Below are 23,669 nucleotides of genomic sequence, written 5' to 3'. Positions count from 1 at the left end.
TCTCTTCCATAATCTCAGTATAACCATCAGGATCAGAAAAATTAACAAAAATTCACACTTACCATCTAATCCAAAGATTCAAATTTCACCAACTCTCCTAATTATGTACTCTATAGGTGAGAATCCAATACAAGATCATGTGTGCACTTGTCACACTTCTCTAGTCTCCTTCAATCTGAAATAGTTCTTCAGTTTTTCCTTGTCTTTTGTGACCTAGATAATTTTGAAGAGTACAAGTACTTTGTAGACTCCCCCTCAGTTGAGAGCTGCCCGATGTCCCCTCATGATTTATGCCTTTTGGGCAGGAGTACCACAGAAGTATTATGCTTTTCTCAGCGCATATCCTCAGGAGACGCACTGTGTTGATTTGTCCTATTACTGATGATAATTTTATCCTTTGGTAAGGTGATGCCTGCCACATTTCCTACTGTAAAGTTAATTATGCATACTTCATACTTTTTACTTAAGTAATTAGTAAGTACTTTGTGGAAAAAAAACTTTGAAGCTATGTCTACATTTGTTAGTCTGCATTCTACTATAAGGTCAGTTTTTCTTTCTCCCTTATTTATTTGCTTATTTATTTATCTAATAGGTATGGATTACTAGATTCCTATTTTATAATGAGTAACATTGTAAAATTATTTGTTTTGAGTCTCAGGTTTTCCCAGACTTGGCAAATGGAAGTCTCTTCTTGTTAGCTCATGTGTCCTTTTGACATGTTCCCATCATTCTTTGTGCATTTCTTCACTTTCTGGTGCAAAAAGATGTTCCAGGCCCAATTCGTATGTTTCCTACCCTAGCCCAACAGTCAACCATTTCTCCAGGTGTCCCTGGTTCCTGCTAATGAAAAATGATATTTAGAAACTAAAAAAGTAAGATATCCTCACAGCTATTATATCACTGCTTCTATGCCTTCTTAGTGGATAGTGTGTGCATGTGCGTGCATGTAGAAAATATCCATTATACATGGCAGCATTTTCTATTATCACATATATGGTAATATTTAGTCAATGTTAATTTCCTGATTTTGATGATTATACTACAGTTATGCAGGAGAATACATTAGGAAATACACACTGAACTACTCAAAGGTAATAAGGCATCAAGTCTGCAACTTACTCTCAGTGGTTCAGAAAACAGCAGCAATATGTAAATTATATATGGGGAGAAATACATGTGTAAATATGTACATATATATCTATCTGTATATATTTAAAACCTGCAGTTTCTATCCAACACCATAGGGCTTATTCAACACCCCCACTCCACCCCACTTTCCATATTTGTACTTTCTTTGACAGTGAGAAACCTGGCTCCCCTTGGCCTCACTTTATTTACTTACTGACTCAATCCCCCTCAGTGTCTCTAGTCTTCCAGCTGCACCGGCGGCCTCCTTAGTCCTAAGACTTGCCAGCCAATGTACACACACACACCTCTACACATTGCTGCACAGGCACATGGACCAATTACAATAGGTCAGTAGCCCTGAGCCCTGAGGAAGGGCAGAAGACGGGAAAGGGAGGAAGATGAAAGAGAAAAGAAGAATGAGAGGGGAAGGGGAAGAGAGTCTCCCAAAAGGTTTTTTTGCTAAATTATTTATCCATAAAGAAGGAAAAAAGAAAGGGAGGAAATAGTATGGCTTGTTGTATAATTTTGTGAAAGATTGATTTCTTTCAAAAATAAATATGAAAAAAATGCCTAGAAAAGACTGGAAAAACATTGCCAAAATATTAATCACACTTATGTCTAGGTACTTGAGTTTTGAATGATTTTTATCTGCTTCTTGCTTGTCTTCCAATTTTTAAACAATCAACATGTAGTATATTATGCTTTGTAAAATGGTATTTTAAAATAACATAATCAAATAGATCAGTGAAACAGAGTAGAAAGTCTAGAAATAGATTCACATGTATATGCTTAATTGATGTTTTACAAAGTGCAAGGAAAATTCATTGGAGGAAGGATAGAGTTTTCAACAATTGTTGGAACCATTGGGTATTGATATGCAAAAAAAATTTTGAGAAGTCATCTCCATCCACACTTTACAACATATACAAAAATCAGCTCAAAATTGATCATAGACTTAAACATAAAACCTAAAAACTGTATAACTTCAAAAATACATAGAAAACATTTTGTGACCTTGAGTTAGGTAAAGATTTCACAAAAACAGTAACAGCATAATCCATAACAAAAATTGGTAAGTTGGACTCTATTAAAATTAACAATTTCTTTGAAAAACATTATTAAAAGAATAAACAGACAAACCACAAACTGGGAGACAATACACAAATCACATATTTGATTAGGACTTATATTCAGACTATGTAAGGAACTCTTAAAAATCAAAAACTGTTGATAAAACCCACCCAGCTTTTTAAAGCTGACAAAATATTTGAACAGAACTTATCAAAAAATAAATACTGATGGCAAGTAAGCAAATAAGCACATGAAAAGATGTCTAGTGTCATTAGTCATTTGGGAAATGGAAAATTAAAGCAACATGAGATACCACTACATACCTATTAGAATGGCTAAAATTAAAAAGACTGGCCACACCAAGTGTTTGCAAGGATGTGAAGCAACTAGACTTCTCATATATACTGGTAGGTGAACAGTCGTAAAGTAATAAAACCATTTTGGGAAACAATTTGGCAGTTTCCTAAAGAGTTAAGCATATGCTTACCATATGGCCCACCTTTTCCATTGCTAAAAAAAAAAAAGCATATGTCCACATAAAGACTGGCACACAAATGTATATAGCAACTTTATTTGTAATAGCCCAAAACTGGAAACAACCCAAATGTCCACCAATTGGTAAATGAATAAATGATTGTGGTGCCTCTGTATAATGGAATACTCCTCAGCAATAATCACCATGGGTGAATCTCAAAATAATTGCACAGAGTGAAAAAAGACAAATTCATTCTGTATAATTCCATTTATATAAATTTCTAGAAAACTCAAATTAATCTTCAGTGACAGAAAGCAGATAGTAGCTATCTGGGAGAAGGGGAAAGGGTGATAGGGAGGACAAAGGGGAGGGCTTGAAAACACATGGGTCAATATTTTTCAGGTTGAAAAAGTTCATGTTATGTATTTGACTACAATGAAAAAAGAAAAAATTATAAAATTGTACAGCTTAAATATGTTCAATTTATTATATGCCACTTATACCTCTATAAAGCTATTTTAAGATGTTTTTAAATAAAATGATGCTATAAAACATAATTATTGCAAAAGTATTTTATCCCACAATTACTATTTTTAAGGATATATTCCTTTAAAGAAATTTACTGGGTCAAATAGTAATAATAATTTTAATTTTCTCCAGACACAAATTACTCTCAAGAAAGGGTGGAAAGCTTTAGTACTGAGTCTCGCCCTAAGTTCTGAGAATATATTTTTTAAAACGTTTGCAAATTGGATGGTTTTAAATGGCCTTTTTTTCATTTACAGTTCTATTACTATGGCCACCCTAGTAAATAGACAAACTAGAGAGGTTCAAGTGAAAACATTTAAGGTGAGGGTCTGTGGAACTCAGATTCTGTGAGGAATGATAGATGGCCAGGGAATGGTCACCTGAGGAAACCCCATGGGACCCCAGAGGCAGGCAAAGGCAGGGGTGTTGTGCTCCAGGAACTGTAGTGACACCTTCCAGGAGAGGCATAAGAACTATGCTGTGGGGTACTAGAGGGGAAGAAAGGGACCAAGTTCCTGGTGGCTGGAGCTCTTCTAAAAGGGACATTACAGGTTAGGATGAGAAAGGACCTTTTATGATGGTGGGGAGGAGAGAGGTGGCAGGAAACAACAATATCAACTACATGAGCATTAAGCACAATAAAATAAGCTGCTTTCCCAAGGCTGGAAGTCATTAAGAATAGCCTGGAATGCACCTAGAAGACCCATTGCAGAGGCAGTTCCTGCCTAAAGTAGGAATATAGGTAAGACAGTCATGAATCAGATGATCTTTTTTTTCCAAGTTTGTTATGATGTAATTGACACATATCACTGTATGAGTTTCAGATGTTACAGTATAAAGGTTCGACTTATATATATTGTATAAGTTTACCACAATAAACTTAGTTAATATCCATCATCTCATATAGATAAAATTAATAGAAATGGAAAAAGAAAAAAATTTGTAATGAAAACTCAGGATTTATTCTTAACAGCCTTTATATATACACATCATATAGCAGTGGTAACTATAGTCATCATGCTGTATATTATATCCCTAGCATTTATTTATCAGACAATCTTTAAAAGTTCTCTGGTTTTATTTCTCTCATTCTCTCTCCTTAACATTTCTTTTTTCGATTTTTGTCCTGTACCTCCCAGGAAATAGTGACATCATTATCTTACTATGTTTGCAAAGTGAAGGGTGAGGAATAAAGCCACTTGTTTATAAGAACATACTGAGCAGCTTTTAAACAGCCATTAACTAATCACAGGTGATGGATGTATTTCAGAGATGAGAAGAGAGATTCCTGGGAAAGTACTTGGACAGCTCCTTAATCATGTTAAAATGGCTCATGACCAGCACATTATTATTACTCCTTAATGAATGGCTAACCTGTGCCCATCCCAAGTGAAAAATCTAAACACACAGACACAGTAGTCATTATAAAGATTTCATTTGTTTGCACTTATCCCTCCACCAATACACTTGAAGGCAATTTACACAATAGCAATAAAAACATGTGCTGAAGATATATATCACTAGCTTGCACAGAACACTGAGGTGGTAGAAGAGAGGGAAGGAGGTAAGAAGAGCTTGAACAATGTATCTCCTATTAAAGTCTGCAAACCAGTTAGATGAGGTCTTTGATGCCATGATAAAAGGTTTTGATTTAACTCTGTAAATGATGAGGAGCCTGCCAAGGTCCTAGAGCTAGAGAGGGATGCAATTTTTTAAGTTATCTCTGAGGAAGTGATGTGTAGATTTTTGTTTACTATGTCTTTCTCACTGGAATAGGAGCTCTTGGAGGACAGGGGTTTTTATCTATTTTGCTCACTGCTGTGAGTACAGTGCAGTGCAGACAGTCAAAAACATTCTATTGAATAAACAAATGAATCCTGGCAATTAGGAGGCAAGGAAGAGACTCAGATTATGAGCCATGGCAAAATGAGGCCATGCTCTGGGGCTTAAGGGCTGCTGGTCACACATGCACGTACAAGATGAGGGAAAGGAACTGGGTAAGATAGAGGGGTATCACAGTTCACTATTGTTTTGTTTGTTTATTGAGATATAATTGATGTAACAGTTTCAGATGTACAACATAATGATCAGTATTTGTATATATTGTGAAATGATCACTACAATAAGACTAATTAACTGAAACTGCAGTGACATACTTACCATACATAGTTACATGTGATGAGAACTTTCAAGATCTACTCCCTTAGCAACTTTCAAATATACAATAAGTCACCATGTTGTGCATTACATCCCTAGGACTTATTTATTTTATAACTGGAAACTTGCACATTTCAACCACCCTCACCCATTCCACCAACTCTCCATCCCACTGCCCCTCCACCAATCTGGCAACCACCAATCTGATCTTTGTATCTGTGAGTTTGGGAATTTGTGGGGGGGTAGGCAAGAGGCAAGGGGATTATTATTTATTTTTAGGATTCTACATATAAATGAGATCATGGTATTTGTCTTTCTCTGACTTATTTCACTTAACATAATGGCCTCAATGTCCACCCATGTTGTCACAAATCACAAAGTTTCCTTCTTTTTATGGCTGAGTAATATTCCATTGTATATGTAAGCCATATTTTTTATCCATTTTTCCTTCACTGGACATTTAGGTTGCTTCCATGTCTTGGCTATTGTCAATAATGCTGCAGTTAACATGGGGACGCAGATATCTTTCCCAGTTAGTCCTTCATTCCCTTTGGATGAATACCCAGAAATGGAGTTTCTGGATCATAAGGTAGTTCCATTTTTTATTTTTTGAGTAACCTCCATACTTTTTTCCATAGTGGTTGCATCAGTTTACATTCCTACCAAGGGTGCACGAAGGTTCCCATTTGCAATTTTTTTTTCCTAACATCTCCATATTTGCAGATGGGGCAGAATGTGCTCAGCCATTTGATGTGATAATTGGCTCCCAAGCTAAAGCAGGAATTCAGCCAAAATAGAATTATACAATCCAAGGTTAGAACAGGATATTAAAAACTCTGAAGACAGAGAAAATTAGAGTTTATACTCCCTCTTTTTGCCAGTTTAAAATTTCTCATTGTACCAAATGCAAGTCATCTATATAGTACTTTAAAATCCTTTCTCCCTTCATGCCCCACGGAGGGAACCAGTTTGTCATCTCTCGTGTGCACCTTGAAGTACATTAGTAAGTCTTAAGAATTACCCACCATTTACTTTGTTTAACGCAACTTTTGAGAGTTTTGACAGAAAATGCTACCATTCTCTGCTTTCTATGGCAGTGGTTCCGCCACGAGTCAGACACAGGCTTCTCTGCGTCCAACATCACCTGTCCAAATGTTGGCTCAAGTCTGCCCCCTAGAGTAGAACAAACAGACTGCCTTGATAGTAATGCTGAACTGAATTAAGTTTGTAATTCTGATCCTGGGCTTTTCTGGAGGACTACCACTTTTTAGTCTATATGCTTCTGCATTATTTGGAAGTATGTCCGTTATAAATTTTAAAAATTTCCACTTTGATCGGGGAATAATAACTACAAATACAATTTTTCATTTTGAGAGAGAGTCATATATGACAGCATCTTGCTTAAAATGGGCAGAACTAATTCAAGTTTAGAATCCTGGTTGTTTAGAATCACACCCTCAAACTATATATATTGAGTCATATTATGTTACAAGCACCTATTGTGTTCTGGGAATACAAAGATGACTAAGTTATGGTTCCTGCCACTAAGAGTTCAGTCTGATGGGAAGAAAGACATGAAAGGAAATCACCCCATTACATGACAAAACCCACATGAGTGATACTATAGCACTGAAAAGAATGTGAATGGACAGAGGCATTTTTATTTGGAAAGGAAAGGATGGAAAGAAGGAAGGAAAAATGGAAAGACAGGATGAGATAAAATAAATTTTTAAATGATGTAACTAATAGTAGGCCAGTTACCCAGAATAACATCATGGATTAAATAAGTTCTGAGCCTTTTAAAACTCAGTAGAACTTAACAAATAAAATTCAAGTAATACAATAAGAGGCTTGAGAGTCAGTCAGGGTATAGATCAGTAATGTCCTATAGAATATAACATGAGGCATATATATAACTTCTAATTTTCTAGTAGCCACATCAAAAACAGGTAAAATTAAGTTTAACAATATATTTTATTTAACCAAATATATCCAAAATTTTGTCAAGATGAGATATAAAGTGCCTGAGATAGGATGGTGGCAATGAGAATGGAGAGAATATTAGATTGAGACCCAAAACAGACAAAAAAAACTTTGACGATTATTTGGATGGAGAATGAGAAGAGTACAGATGGCTTCAAATCCAACCAGGTTATTGTCTGACAACTGGGAAGTGCTGCTACCATTCACTGCTATAGGGAACATAGGAGGAGGGGCAGATTGGGGGCAGATAGGGCAAGAAATAATAGTTTGCTTTTAGAAGATGAGTTCGAGATGCCTGGAAACCTGCAGCCAGTTCTATGTCCAAGGGCCGGTTATGTATGTGAGGGTGGTGCTCAGGAGAGTGGTCTGCACCACAGAGGTAGATTTGGGGGTTGCCAGCACATATGTGGTTGATGTCTTGGGAGTGTTTGAGATTGCCCAGAGAGAAGGAGAGAGGTACCTAGGCAAAGCCCAGAGGAAAGCCCATATTTAGGGGATAAGGATTCTCCCCAAAGACAAACCAGGAGTGACCAGAGAGGTGCAAGGAAACACCCAAAAATATAGGTCACAAGAACCAAAGGAAAAGCTTCAAAAGGGACAGAGTGGCCAACAATGTCAGATGCTGCCAAAAAGTCAGCAAAGTGAGTGGAGCGATGTTTTCATAGAAATTGACAGTAAGATGGTCATGAGTGACTTTGATGGGACCAGTTTCTAAAGAGGAAGACTGCCTGTACCCTCTACAGCAGACTGAAAATTGCGGGGGCAATGTAGATAACTATTCAAGAAGTTTTTGTGAAATGGAAGATAGCTAAGGTGGTTAACTATTGGATGTCAAAGATGGTACCTATTGGTATATTTTGAGGGAAGGTTTTTAAGATAGAAGGATCTTGGGCATGTTTAAAGGCTATTGTAAAGGAACTGTTAAAATTATGCACTAGACTGTTTCACTGATTTGAAAAGATGTTAATGTTATCTTGTTAACTGAAATGAGCTCATCTCCAAAACAAGTTTTTTATGTATGTGCGTATGTGTGAGCATGGATGACGTTCTGGAAGGATATGCACCAAAGTACTACCCATGTTTATCTCTGAGTAAGTAGAATAAAACTTTTAAATTTTTATTCTTCTTTATCTGTATTTTTTTATTACGGGAAGTTTTATAGTATATTTAATCAAACTGGGAGGAAGTCTATTTGCAACACACTTTCAGGACAATAGTACACAGATGAGGGGAGATTCTCTGAAAATGCTATTGCCAGCTTACTCCTCTTTTATATCACAAAACAATACTTCTCATGGCTACTATCAAAAAGACAAGAAACAACAAGTGTTGGTGAGGATGTGGAGAAAAGGAACCCTCTTGTTTGTTGGTGGGAATGTAAATTGATGCAGACACTAAGAGTATAGAGGCTACTCAAATAATTAAAATAGAACTACCATGTGATCCAGCAATTCCACTTCTGGATATTTTTCCAAGGAAAAAGAAACACTAATTTGAAAAGACATTGCACCCCTATGTTCATTGCAGCATTGTTACAATAGCCAAGACATAGAAATACCAAAGTGCCCATATCAATGGAGGAATTGATAAAATATATGTACAAAGGAATACTACTCTTGCCATTTTGTGACAACTTGGATGGAAGTTGAGGACATTATGCTAAGTGAAGTAAATCAGATAGAAAAATACATATACCATATGATTTCACTTACATGTAGAATCTAAAACACAAAATAAGTGAACAAACAAAACAAAACAACACTCAAAGATACAGAGAACAGATTGGTGGTTGCCAGAGGGGAGGTTGAAGGGTGCTGGATGAAATGGGTGAAGGGGATCAAGAGGTACGAACTTCCAGTTTTAAAAGAAATAAATCATGGGATGTAATGTATAGCATGTTGACTATAGTCAATAATAAAATTAATAAATTAGAATATATGACCCCATAAAGTTAAAACCCAGAGCATAAAGCTGACCCTAGAGAATTAGTCTTCACCCATGCAATGAAAATTGTAACCTACTCCCAATTCCTGCTTTTCTCACTCACATCTGCTCATTCACATGCACATCATCACACACATACTAAGTCAGGACCCACTGCTAAAGGGAAGTGAAGGCCCTGCCTCAGGTTAGCAGCATGAGTTGGAATGACCTGGGTTCTGGCCCTAACTGCCACCTCATCAGTGAATGACTGACCTTAACTTCAGTTTCCTCAGCCAGCAAGTAAAAAGAAGCCTACGTCCCACCTCAGAGTGGTGAGGATTATTTTAGGAATTCATTGAAGCCCTCAGCTTAGCACTCGGCATGTTAATTACCAGTGTTCATTAAATGATGGCCATTAGACATACCTACATAATTACATCTAACAAGGAAGTAAACTTAGAGTCATATCAATGACTTTTATTTAAGATTATTTGCAAGGTGGCATGGAAGAAGGGTTGGTGAAGATGTGTGGGTGGCTCATTAAATATCTTCCTTCACATTTTCGAGAATTACTTTATTCTATTAAAATATCTTTTATTCTTCATGTTTCCATAAAAGCGCAACAGAACAAATCACACTCTCAACCAAGATTCCAGCAGCAGTTGGAATATGATACAGGTTGTCCTGGGGAGCAGCTGAACCACCCATCTGCTTCAAGTCACTCAGTATCTGCAGGCACATTTATAGCCACCTCTCCCTCAGTATGGTGTGCTGGGCCTCAAAAACACCAGCACGGCAGTGGTGATGTGGCAACAAAGTACTATTTGGGCTCTTTTTCAAACAGCAGGGCCGTGGATGCTTCCCCATGTTTCTCCTTCCTAGAGCTCCTTCTTTCCGCCACTTTCTTGTGAGATCTCATCTCCATCCTCAGGCCTGTTCCTTCATTTCTCCCCTTTCTGCTCTCAGGTCCCTGAAAGAAGAAGGTCAGAAAGGGGTAGAAATGTGCAGGTTGCCAACAACATTCCTCCTGACAATCAGAAAGGAAGAAAGCCCTGATCGTTTAGTAGACTTCCACGTCTGAGTCCCTAGTAATAAATCAGCATAAGCCTAAGGGTGTTGCTAATGGTTTCAGCTAGAAATAAAAGAAAATAGGGGGCTTAGTCATGAGGAGATGGTCTGTGGAGGAAACGCAAGTTGCACATGACTCTTGACTCTTTGATGCTGATGAACAGAGGGATATGGTTTCACAGCACTATAAAATTAATAGTCTCTTGGTGCTTTTTGAAAAGGAATGTGGTGAGTGAATCATACATGGAATGATTCTAACCTCCCTGTGTCCACAACCTTAAATTACATTAATAGTAGGCTTTGCACTAAGTTTTAGTGTGAAGAATGAAGTGTGGAATGAGATCCAACCACAATAACATTCCCTGATAGGTTGCCCAGGGGTCCAGTTCACAGATTTATTGAACACTGTGTGTTCTGGAACTATGTGTTTTAGGGTCAGGAGATATTGCCCTAACTAGAGAGACCCTATTTCCTAGATATTACATCTTGTCGAGGGAGACAATCAATCAATAAGCCTAAAGGAGACAAGAAAATAACAGGTAAGTGCGATGATAACTATAAACAGAGTGATATGGTAGGGAAGTGGGGGGGGGGGGACACTTCTTGTTTCCATGGTCAGGGAGAACCTTTTTAAGGAATAACTGACTAAAGAATGGCATTGATAAATGTGATGATGGTATCTGTTTACACTTCCATTTTTTAAAATAAGCAAAATCATGACTCTCCTTCTTCTCCATTTGACCTGGAAACACTGGGAAACCTCTGAGCATCTATCAGGTGAACATACACAGTAGTGAGTGGTGGTCAGGTGAGAAAGGTCTTGACTCGGTCCTGCAGGCTTAGTCTTGGAGGGTCTGGTTACTGTGGTTGTGTCAGCTGCTCTACAGGGCCAAATTGTTCTTGGATTGTTTCCTTTCTACCTATAATGATCCATGGTCAAGGTCAGAAAGCAAAATAAATGATGAAGCTGAGATATGTTAAGAACTTACAAATTGTGCTAGCTCTGTAAATGTGCCTTCCAGATTATTTTCTTTAGAGCCAGTAGTTGTATTAGATCCATCAGTTTGAACAAAATTGATATCTAGCAGTTATGTTTCTAATACTTGTAAGAACAGTATAAAAAAGAAAAAATATTGTGAAGATTATTTCCAATTTGGCTTTGCCTTTATTGAGAATAAAGAATACCTGAGAAATACTTGTAAATAATGACCTAAAATATTTTTTCTTACCTAATCACTGAGAAACAAAATGTGAAAATTATCAAAAGAAGCCAAATAAGTTTTCAGTATCAAAATGAAAGACTGCAATGTTGTGGGTCATGATGAGGTCATGAGAGTAGTGTCTGGCTCTTCTTGATGCTAAAGAATGTGAAATTTAAATCTATGGATTAGTATACATTTGGCCCTCAAAGGATAATATATATCATTTTTAAATTTGCTGACAAACCACACTTCTTAATGTAGTTAGCCTTAGAAAAGTGTGTCAAGTGCTGAATAGGAAAAAGTTTTAATGTATCTGAATTTTTAATTTTGCATTAAGATAAACTTTATGATACACTCATTAAAAACTGATACAAAATAAAATATTTAATTTAAAATTATCATGTGATATGAAAAAATTTGAATGATTTTATAAATTCCTAGAAGGTTTCTAGTTATTATATATAAGTGAGTTCTTGAGTCAAAAAATTTGAAAATGCTGTCTTGGTCATCTTGGCATTCAAAAGGAAGAACTTGGGAAATAAATGAACAAATATATTTTATACTTAAGAGGTAATGTGATGAATATCTCTTTAAATAAAAACACTGATTTCACATTTACACACTTTTAGGGCTTATTATAATATTAGCGAGTGATTTCATATGACCAGTTATATAAGATTATATGTTGTTACGTGAAATTTTTTCTGAGGCCGTCAGAATCAACAAAGAACTGTTCAGATTAAGATTTTTCAAAATATATTTATACCCTACCTTGTTCCAGTATGAATTTAAGGCAACTAAGCCTCCCAAATTAATATAATGAATGACTTGAATATGTAGTTTTAAAACAGGAATTCTTCCACTTGTGTTTTATTCCCCTCAGAAGGTTCATAATCTTAATCTAATCACAAGGAAAAATCAGATAAACTCAAATGGAACATCATTCTAAAAAATAATTGGCCTGCACTTCTCAGATGCTAGTGCCATGAAAGACCAGGAGAGACTAAGGAACTGCTCCAGAATGAGACAAATTAGAGGGGCATGAATATCGATTGCAGTTCATGATCTGAAGTCTCACTATAAAGAATATTATGGGGCCAAATGACAAAATATGAATAAAGTCAATAGATTAGATGTAAAAGTATTGTATTGATGTTAATTTCCTGAGTTTAGTTATTTAGTATTGTGTTTATGTAAGAGAATGTTCTTGTGCCCTTGCTTGGGTTTGAGAAGGAGAGAGAGGGTATAGGTAACTATGGCAACGTGTCAACATTTACAGAGACTCTAAGTGAAGGGTGTATTCTTTTTACTATTCTTGCAACATTGCTGAATCTGAAACCATATTTTTTTAAAAAACAATATAAAGGAAAGACAAAATAGGAATGCTCACTAAGGTTTAGATATAGTAAGTGGAAGCTGCTCACTATTTATCATTCCTTAATCTTCTTATACCAGGTAAAGAGAGCAGGCAAATGCGCACGGTGGCAGTCCCCACAGCCAACACAGCTAAGCAGAAAGCGCTGCTCTCAGGTGGACAATGAAGTAGGAAGCACTCACAGAGAACTTCCCATTGATTCACAGAGCATAGCTCAAGAACCAGGTCGGTAATATGCCTAGTCACTGCCTAGTCATACACCTAGTCATTCTGCCTACTACATGGCAGAAACATATCATTTTTCCTGTTTTGAAAAATAAAACAAAAAACCAAAGGCCCACAAAAAAAAAGTATTTTGCTCCAGGTCCACTTAGTGAGCATGTTGCAGAGTTGAAAATGACCTCCAAATTAATTGATTTGTAGTACTTCATGCATCAAGGTTGGCATATATCATTGGAGTTTCTATTCTTCCCCCATTTCATGCCTGTTTCCTTTGTGTTTTACTTAGACTCCCAGGAGGCCATTGTGAGCTCTTGGGCTGCTCCTACTTTTGGATATTTACTAGATAAGATGGCATCCAAAAAAAACTCCTTCTGTATGCTTTTTAGAAGTACAGAAGAGCACGGTGCCATCATAGACTGTTTACTATTGGATTAAATATGAAAGGACAGGAGTAGTAGTAAGGGCAGCTCTTCTGTTCTTCGAATACTGAAGAGAACAAGTCAAAATGATTTATAGTAAGGGTAACAAAAACAATCTTCAAGAATCAGGGGACTCAGGAACAAAAACATTCCACCTATGGTCCTCCAGGAATTCTTCCTACAAAGTCTTCAACTGGAAAAAAAAAGAAAATTTATACACCTGGGCTATCTGAAACTGAGTGTCATTTTTCAGATATCTCATCACCAAGCTCTAAATGAAGAAGTTAGATTTGTTCTCTTTAAACTTGGGGAGGATGAGCCCTTTGGGTTTACTTTTCTAAAGTGGCCTAAATATTCAACAAGTCTACTTTAATAAGTGGTTTAAATATTCATACCAGAGAGAGAGAGCGTTTAGTTCTAAAGCACAGTTGCTGTTCAGAGGACTCTGAAAATGCATGAATTCTGGAATGAGGTCTTCCTTTTGATTCCAGTGGCTTCCTGAAGGACCCATCCCCTGAGCATTTTCTGTAATCCTGCGTGTGGGTCTGGCATTGAAGCCCTTGGTCCTCATGAGGCTGCTTTCCAGGATGGCTGCCAGATGCTGGGATTCTGGGAAGCACAAGAAGCTGGAAATACAGAGTAACATTTTTCACATTAAGAAAAGACTGCACAGTATTGACGCAGAGACAGAAGAGCCATAAATCATAAACTAAACAGATGTTATGTTGAGCTGAACTTTATATTCTGGTTCCATAAGGCCTTTCTGCTACAATGAAGCAGTAGAGCCAATTGGTTAAAACGTTAACTAGAGCACCCCAAGGCCAGCTTTGTTATTCTTCTACCATTAGAGCAGTGTAATGAAGTGTTTCAAGCTTTAAGGTGAAATGTAAAAATAAATTCCAAAATTATCAAAAAAATGATGTTTCATGTAGCCATAGATGTTTAAGAAATAATACCAAGGTGAAGGTTTATGTGATTTCAGTATGGAGAAGTAATTTCTAAGCAAAAGAGTAATAGGAGAAGTCACAGAAAGAAAAGAGATTTAACTATGTAAAAATAAAGCTAATGTGCACCAAAAGCCACATAAACAAACATAAATGGCGGATAAAGCTTCAAAATATTTAGTACATGTTACTAATGTTTAATAGACAGCCTGAAAATAAGTATTTCTTACATATACCCAGGCAAACAAAGAGGTCATATAGTACAGTGATATCAGTGTCAAAATCACAGTTAGAAAATGATCAAAAGACTGGCAGTTCAGAGAAGCCAGGCTTCTTGGAAGAACTGGGACACTTGCTTTCTCCATTTCTCTCACTTCCCAACTCACTGAAATCTAGTTTTCGCATCCACAACTGATTTTGGTCAGGATATTTGTCTCCACATCATCAAATCCTATATACCTTCTGGTCTTTAACCACTCAGTAGTAGTCAGTCTTGTTGCGCATAGGGCCCTTCTGGAAACCCTTTCCCTTGCCTCCTGTCACTGACCCCTCTTGGTTTCTCTTTGTTCTTTCTGCCACAGTTTTGTAGACGTTGCTCACTCCTCCCTCCAGCTGCCCATAACTGGTGGAGTTCTCCAAGGTTCTAAACTGCTCTTCCTTCCCTTCCTTCCCCTTCTCACTTTACACTGTCCGCCTCAGTATCTCACCCTCAGGCTTCAGTTTCTAGCTATAGTCTGATTCCCTAATTTATGCTGTTACCCAGACCCCCCTCGGAGTTCCTGTCCACTCAGGTTCACTCCTGGTGCCCCACAGACACCCAGCCTGACTTGTCCAAACTTGAACTCATCATCTCTCCTCCACAAACCTGCTCCTCAAGTGTCTCCTGACTCAGAAGATGGCAGGACCATTCATCGGCTGCTCAGAAGCCACCATCCACATCCTATTGCCCAGTCAGCAGATTCCACTTCTCAAGTGTCTCACAAAGCCATGCACTCTTTTCCAGGGCCGCTGTTACTATGGTAATCCAAGTCTCCATAATCTTTCACCCAGATCAGAACAAAAGCCGCTTAATAGTGGATATCCAATAACCACTCTTACTCATTTTATTTCATTGTTCTCACAGCAGTGAGAGTTGTTAGAACAGCAGCCAACTCCTACCTTTTCGTTTTGCACCTCGTCTTGGACCAACCCACCTCTTCAGCGACAGCCCTTTGCCCAGTGTCTCTAGCTCACCGGCTTCTGCCCAGCACAGGCGCCTGCGCAGGTGGTCCTTTCCGCCGGTGACCTCCCCCACCAGGCCTCCCCTTCACCTCGGTCCTTCTGTGTCGCCCCAGAAAGGCTTTCCAGCCACCCTCATTGGTTAAGGACCCTGTTGGATGCCCTCCTGGGATCTCATATTTCTCTTTTAAGACACTCACCACAACTGTAATGAGTAACTTGAGTAATTTTGTTACACGTCTCTCTTCTCCATTAGATTATGCTCCATCATATCAAGGGCTGTGTTTCATTCTCTGCAAGAATCCCAGTATGCAACACCTTGCCTTATGCACAGCATGTGTCCATTAAATATATATTGGATGAATAAATGTATGAAAGAAAAAGAAATCCCAAATGGCAAAAGTTGTTTATGCTAATTAGTAATCAAAGATTATGTAAAATGAAATGATATACATTTTTGCCTTTTAGGAGAGCAAAAACAAATACTTTTTAATGATACCAACACTAGCAAGAGTACAAGGAAACAGGCACGGTAATTCCTTGCTGGTAGGACTATAAATATATACAGCCTTCCTAGAAAGCTGTTGGCAGTATGTGTGAAGAGGCCTGAAATACACCCCTCCTTGAATCCATCCATTGCACATTGTTATGAGCTGAACTGTGTTCCCACCACCAAATTTATATGTTGAAGCCTTAGGTGAGTAGCTCAAAATGTGGCTGTTTTAGGAGACAGGGCCTTTAAAGATGAAGTTAAAATGAGGCCATAAGGGTGGGCCCTACTTCAATCTGACTGGGGTCCTTACAAGAAGAAATTTGAACAGACCCCAAGGATGTGTGTGCACACGTGAGGACACAGCAAGAAGGGGGCCACTACTAGCCAAGGAGGGAGGCCTCAGAAGAAACCATACCTGCCAACACCTTGATTTTGGACTACCAGCCTCCAGAATTGAGAAAATACATTTCTGTTGTTTGAGCCACCAGCATGTGTTCTTTGGGTATGACAGCCTGGCCAAACTGATGCACGTGTCTAGAAATTTACTCTCAAACAATAATCAGAAGTATGGTCAAAGTTTTGTAAAGCTACTAAGATATATAAGGTAAATCTCTATATATTAGTCTACTTCCTGCAGGTCAGACATGGTACTTGGTGCTGTGGATAAGTTGGGAAATAAAACAAGCAGAGTATCCCCTCTTGGAGCTCCTGTCTGCATGGGAGATAGACGTTAAACAAGGAGGGCAAATGCTTACGTCCTTGCCAAGTCCTCTGAAGGGAAAGGTCAAGGTGCACTGAGAGGACATAACAGGGTAAAACCACATCTGTTTGGGTGGGTGTTAGGTTGGCTAGGAGGGTCAGGGAGACTTCTCCCAAGGGATGACCATTAAGCTACCATTTGAAGGATGAGCTTTAATTAGGGGACAGAGGACACTTTTCTGCCTGGGAATGGGCACCATATGTGCAGAGGCACTGCCATGGAAGGAGCTCACTGGTGTGGAAGGAAGGGAAGCCCAGTGGGGCTGGGGGTGCAAGCTCCTGAGAGGAGGGGAAGGCTGGAGGGGGAAGGCAATGAGGGTCTTGAAGGAGGGTAATAGCATAAGAAGGGCAATCCAGTAATACACCCAACTGTTTAGAAAGGTTCTCTCTGTGCTGTGGAACTGTTTTCTTCCTACTCCTTTGTAGTATTTTCCAAGTTTTCTACAGTGATCTTGTACTATATTATCAGTGGGGAAAAAAGGTAAACTTTAAAAATTTGAGACTGAAACACAGAAGGACAAATTTTGCATGATTTCACTTGAGGTATCTAAAAAAGACAAACTCAAAAAAGCACAGAATGGTGACTGCCGGGGGCTGGGAGGAAGGGCGATGGGGAGTTGTTCATCAATGGATATACAAGTTCAGCTATGCAGGATAGATAAACTCTAGAGATCTGCTGTACAGCACTGTGCCTACAAGTTAGCATTACTGTTTTGTATATTCAAAGTCTACTAAGAGGGTAGGTCTCATGGGAAGTGCTCTTACCACAATAAAACTTTTTAAATAAAACTTTTAAATTTGAGATTGGAAGTGAAATGAGGATGTTTTCAGACCTCTTCCACTGAGAGGCCTGAATAGGATGGCAAGAATTTTGATCACAATATAAATAAAATATGAACTTAATATCTCCTTACATCAGATAGGGTTTTCAGTTTGTTTGTTTTGATGTGTGACTTTGAGGGAAACAGGCTTAAATGAGTACTTTAATTGGTTACAGAGAAAAGCTCCCATTTTTTTAAATGTTTACTTATTTTGCAAGCTCCTCCTTTGGAATTTGATATGCCCTTCCAATGTAATTTCCCTCACAAGACATGAAACCATGCCCTAAAAAGCACCTTTTTACAAAATATATGCGTGCTGCCTCCAAGGCCATGGTCTATTTCCCCCGCTGTGATGCAGCCTCTGGCGCTGGAACAGGATCCCCCCCACACTGGTTCACCAGCTGGGCTCTGAGCTCCCAGGCTACAAAGCCTGCAGCAGGTACGGATTTCCAGAGCAATATTGTCCCTGCGCGCTGACCCGAAAAACAAAGAGCACTCCTTGGCAGCCTAGCTGTTTCCACTGTGATCCCAGAAAACAATTCTGTCAAGAAAAATCCTATGCACCCTCTGGCCCAAGTCATTGGTTCTCATTTGAAAAGAAATTGTGATATAATATCTTCATCCCAAGAACTTAACTTCTTGAGGTTCTATATCCCGGCTTTAATTGCAATGCCCTTTAGTTGTACCCAGCCTGCCCTCTGAGTAAACACAGCACCTGGGTCACCCATTGACAGCAAGATGAGAAGCAATGAGGAGGAAGTTCCAGGACCTGGGATAAGAAGACCCATGCTGAGACTTAGTGCCCAGCGTATACCAGGCATGCCAGGACTATGTCCTTAATCTCTAGCCTCACAACAAATCCTACAAGGGAGTCACTCTTCCCCGTTTACAGATGAGGAAAATAAGTCTTAGTTTGGCCAAGAGACTTGCCTAAGACTTAGGAGATTCATGATTTTACTGGAGAGACAAAGTGGCAGGCCTAAACATGAGACATCTCTTTCTTGGATTAATAATCCTAAACTTTAATCTTCAATAGCAGCAATTCATTTTATTTCTATGTGAAAATGTGACTTTTAACAATATATCAGTTATAACAGAATTCTATTATAAAAGTAATAACAATAATATGTAGGTCTTTAGGAATTAATCTAAAAGATTTTTAGGTGAGGAATATTTCATAACATAGTCTAATGCTATCAAAAGAGCCAAGAGGGTTGTAACCACTCCGCTCTGCTGCCTTTCCAGATACTCCTCTACCTTAGCGTCTAGTAGAAGAGAGAAAAGGAGTCCGTAGAGCATTATGGGAAAGTTCCTCTGCAGAGTCGTCACTGATACTGAAATCCTATCACTCATTTTGTTTCCTTGCATTAAGGCATTGTCTCCTGTCGAAATTAAACACAAACTTAATCAGAAAAACAAAAAACCTCTGTTAGTCATAAAACCTTTGGGCATCCCCTCTCTGTTCAGGTTTGTGAGAAATCCTTTAAGACGCTACCCCTATAATGAGAAGCTGTGATATGTCGTCTCATCATAGTGTGAATGTGTAGCCAGCCTCAAGTGAATCAGGAATAAAAATACAATTTAAAACATATTTTACTACTTTAAAGCAAGAAGGGGAAGAGAGAATATGAAATTGGTTAAAGATGCTAATTTTTAAAAGCAAAAAAAAAGAAAATCCCTTGGGAGCAGATAGGTAGAGGTTTATTTTATATCCTTTCAAATGATATCGTGACAGCAAGCACATATGGTTCCTACCTTGGAGCATAAAGGAAGCACCGAGAAAGTCCCTTTGGAGTCAGCAAAGCTCTAGGCCAGGGAACTCAGTTCCTCCTTGAAGAGGTCTGTCTCTCATTTAGAATGGTCTTCCCTTCCACTGAGCCCAAACTGTTATAGAACAATGTTAAGAGAACCTTTCAAAGGATATGGAGATGACTAGAAAGCTGAATAGACCAAAGTATTAAAAATCCAGTTTCAATGAGTAGAGTAAATAAGTTATGTAAACTGTTTTACTTCAAGTGTGTACTCGTGTGATAATGGTGAGATCAGTTTAGTAATGAGAGACTTCACATTACTTACTTTTTTCTTTCCACCAAGGACATCAGGTCAGTAAAGTTAGATTGTTTCATTCCCTTTACATCAACAATTACAGTTTGTAAAGAGTCCTGTCATAAAGTAGAGTTCTCTGAGAGGACCAAGCTTTACCCCTCGTCTATTGCATTCTTTCTGCCAAATCTGTATGTTCCCCTAGACTGGAAGTTCCACAGACACGGAGACCATGCATGTCTTCATCTACCCTGAAATCCTACTGGGCCTTGCCCAATGCCTGGTGCATAAATATATTCAATGAATTAATGCACCATCACTATGGTTTTGCAAGAATCATGAGGCTGAAAAGCCATATCAGAAACCATGTTCAAATACGAAAGAAGGGGAAAACTTCTCTTTCTGTGCATGTAATATTGATGGATATAGGTTATTAATAGGTTGCAAGAGGAGAGCCTTAGACTGGAGCAATGTGGAGAGAGTAAAAAAACATAAGGCTAAAAGTCAGCTCTCCTTTTTAAGTTATTTTCATTGAGCTCAAAGCAAAGCACAAAAATAAAAAAAACAGTATATTTTCATTATCTCTAATGTAAGGAAAATTCTAACACATTTTAGAGTTAGGAAAAGTTAAGTATCCAACTACAGATGCACTTCAGAAATACATGGCATTATGTGACCAGAGATGAAGGATCAGATTGCCAACTATTTGACTGTTTTCCAGGACTCTGCCCATGTGGCCCTGGACGCCCAGGTCTGTGTTCAGTGTTTGTGCTCTCTCTACTCTCTCTGCTCTGCCCAGTCGGATTGTCATTTTTATTCCATTCTTTGTCTCCTTAAATATACACATGCTTTCTGTATGTTAGTCTGATAAGTTTGGAATTCATTGTTGACTCAGAGAATCAAAATAGGTCAATTCAGTCAAGTGCCTGTAGTTGAGCCAAGCAGGAAAAGACATATGGATTCCATTTAGAAATGCTATACATAAATTCTGCTAGTCCCCAATACTTTAAGGCAAAAAACATTGCAATCTAAAAGAGAATTCTCTAAATAAGGTGGATTATCTCAGTTTTTAAAGTCTAATAGATGATAAAATGTATTCAAGAAGCTGTATTTTATGTCAGACTTCATTTTCATATTTTCTGTGGCTCCAAAGAGCTGTTGTTAAATAGTAAATCATGATTTTTCCCTTTATTTCTTCCCGGTTCTCACTATCTTGAAACTGAAAACTAATCAGACTCTGTTCACACATGAGTACCTCACTTGATGTGGAACATAAATGATTAAAATGAGAGTGTGATAAACAATTATTTATTTTATAACAGAATTGTGGAAAATCACTTCTCAGTGATTGTCCAATACCACCTCTCTTCTTTTTCACTTAAGAACCTGAAGCTCAAAGAAGTGTTGAAATTTGCCCTTTGTCCCTAAGCACGCATTTGGTAAGAGATCTGTTTTCAAACATGTGTGTCTCAAAGAGGTCTCATTCCTCAAAGTTGTTGATCACGGGGAGTAAAAGAGGTTGCCTTATACACTCTAATATCCCGCACAGGAATTATGCATGTGGGAACTGTGGAGCTAAAAATAAAATAACATTACCCCCCAGATTACTTGGTTCTGGGGTTGGCAGAAGCAGAGGATTGGGGAGGATTTCTCCGATCGCTGGAATTCTTAGTGACTTGTGAAGAAGTAAAGCTATCTTGTTTCTGTAAAACCGTGAAGCAGAGGACAAACAGGTCTACTTTGGAGCCGTCTAGCCCCCAAGTTGAGCAGAGAGAACTGCCGCCTGTACCTGCTGCCAAGTTCACACCTAGTCAGGCCCACCCACCCCTCTCACCCCTCTCACCCCTCTCAAGAGCTTTCCTGCTCATATCTTGCTCCCCAGACACTAGGGGCTCTGCCTCACCACAGGAATATAGTGCTAAGGGGACAGAACTTTGCTTCCCTCTTCCCCAAGGAAACCAAATGGCAATCAGAAGGAAAAGTATATCAGATTTATCAAAGGTAGCCACTTATTATGTGGACTCTCCAATTCTTTAATGACCACCAAATAGTAGAGATATTTTCAGTATTTCAAAAAGACTATTGGAAACATGCATTGATCCACACCCGTGCCACAGACTACAACATCAAATTTCTTTCCTTTGGCTTGAATTATATTATCACTCAGGATTATCTCAGGTTTCTCAGGAGATCTGAATAGCAGTTAAAGATATCTTAGGTTACTACAGATGAAGAAATCTTTACCAAAGAGATGAAAATCAGGTCCCTTGGAGGACAACGTAAAATAATAAAAGGGATTTTGTAGGCACAAAAAAAAGTTGGGAAGTACTGATTTTCAAACAAAGAAAATTTTATACCAAAGGACTCTTCAAAAATGATCCAGGAAAACTCCCCCTCCCCTAGTCCAGCTCTCCCCTGGCTCCATCATAAGAACTCACTGGGCAGGGCAGGGAGCTTTTCCTGCGTCGGGCATCTTGTGATGCGTGGCAGTCCCGGAGTCCTCTCTCTTCCTCTATCCAGCTGTGACCCCAGAAGCTGCTCATCCATTCGGCAAAAGATACATCATCGTCGTCATCATCCTTGTGCTCCATGTAAAGGTGATTCAGAATATGGAAGGCCTGTCCCTCAATCTAGCAGAGAGCAGTATCACCCAACACAGCTGACTTGGTGAAGCCCGGGGTCTCCCCAAAAGACAAAATGAAACTGGTATTTGCAAATGGCCTCCGATAATGAGATCCTTAAAGGAGAGAGATTTACTAAACAACCATTTCACCGTCAGGCAGCCTCGGGTACTGTCTATTTATAAATTGTGCAGCTCACACTCCCTTCCCCTCCCCTTCTTTTTTTCAATTGAGAGGCTTGTTTTAATCCTTCCATTGCTAGGGCTTGAGCCTCGAAGCCTAAGGGCAGGAAGCACAGTACACTGCCCGGTTTTGCCTGTGCTTTGCTGTTCATGGCATGTGATGGCATCTCCAGCTGTCAGTGGTGATGGAGCACGACCCTCATGATATGCCTGTCAGCTCCAGGCCAGCTCTGAAATGGGGCACTCACAAGAGACAGACCGACTGCAGCCTGCAAGATGGCAGGCTATTGGCATATCGAGAGCTAGGTCCTCTGCTAATAAATAACACTGATATTGATATAAAATCCAGTTCCTGGAACAAAGGGAGTACCCAACACCCACAGGCACACATGCACACACACATATGCACCCCCTACATATGTGCACACGCATCCACAGCTGCACAAGAATTTTGGCGTGAATAATCCTGAGGATCAGGCCTGCTGCTGAAGGCAAGACCTGGGGACTCGAGGTGGGTGCTGCACACTGTCCGACAGAGAGCCTGACCTTTCACACTTCTCTCTATGGATCCCCGGGTACTCTTCTTGCTCACATGGCACCAGGGACAGTCGTCACCCGCCTAGAACCTTCAGTCTGTCGGGGACCCGTGCCATCTCCGAAGTATGTACACTTGCGTGTCCTATCTATGCCACACACTCTACACTCCCCATATGTGTTGCCTCTTGATTGGAATTGCCTGTGTTGCTCTTTGTCCCTTTTTACAACATTGACTTTTGAGACTCCTTGGAACATGGAGATGTCAAACCTGACCTCAGCCTTGGGTTGAGGAATGGCTTTTGCTGTTTGTGGTTTCTCTTTCCAGCTGTCTACATTTTTCTTGTTTTTGTTTTGGCCATGGGAACAGCCAGCCATTTCCCTTCTGGCTTCTGGCTCTGGTGTCACACAGACTAAGGTCCCTACCCCAGATTGTGCACGTCCTTACTAAGAGAGCTTCACTTAGGTACCTAATCTTTAATTCACTAGGATGCCCCTTTTGA

General features: G+C 39.0%; 1 protein-coding gene across 1 annotated transcript; it reads right to left on the bottom strand.

Moving 5' to 3' along the window:
- Positions 1–9,774: 9,774 nt before the first annotated feature.
- LNP1 (leukemia NUP98 fusion partner 1) lies at positions 9,775–22,807 on the bottom strand. Its single transcript, XM_036916434.2, has 3 exons — positions 22,268–22,807; positions 13,947–14,177; positions 9,775–10,235 (listed from the first exon to the last, which is right to left on the bottom strand). The coding sequence occupies exons 1-3, from the start codon at positions 22,418–22,420 to the stop codon at positions 10,086–10,088; spliced, it is 534 nt and encodes a 177-aa protein (XP_036772329.2). The 5' UTR covers positions 22,421–22,807; the 3' UTR covers positions 9,775–10,085.
- Between the last annotated feature and the right edge of the window lie 862 nt (positions 22,808–23,669).

Source organism: Manis pentadactyla, chromosome 1, assembly GCF_030020395.1.
Source record: "Manis pentadactyla isolate mManPen7 chromosome 1, mManPen7.hap1, whole genome shotgun sequence".
Classification (NCBI taxonomy): Eukaryota; Metazoa; Chordata; class Mammalia; order Pholidota; family Manidae; genus Manis; species Manis pentadactyla.
Note: the sequence above shows the minus strand (reverse complement) of the source record. Positions and strands in the feature narration are given on the sequence as shown.

Coding starts and splice junctions, on each gene's coding strand:
- LNP1 (XM_036916434.2), bottom strand. CDS start 22,420: ATGGAGCACAAGGATGATGACGACGATGATGTATCTTTTGCCGAATGG. Junction 14,178..22,267: donor AAAGCTCCCTGCCCTGCCCA/GTGAGTTCTTAT, acceptor CTGTATTTCCAG/CTTCTTGTGCTTCCCAGAAT. Junction 10,236..13,946: donor CTAAACGCTCTCTCTCTCTG/GTATGAATATTT, acceptor TTCTTCTTTCAG/GGACCTGAGAGCAGAAAGGG.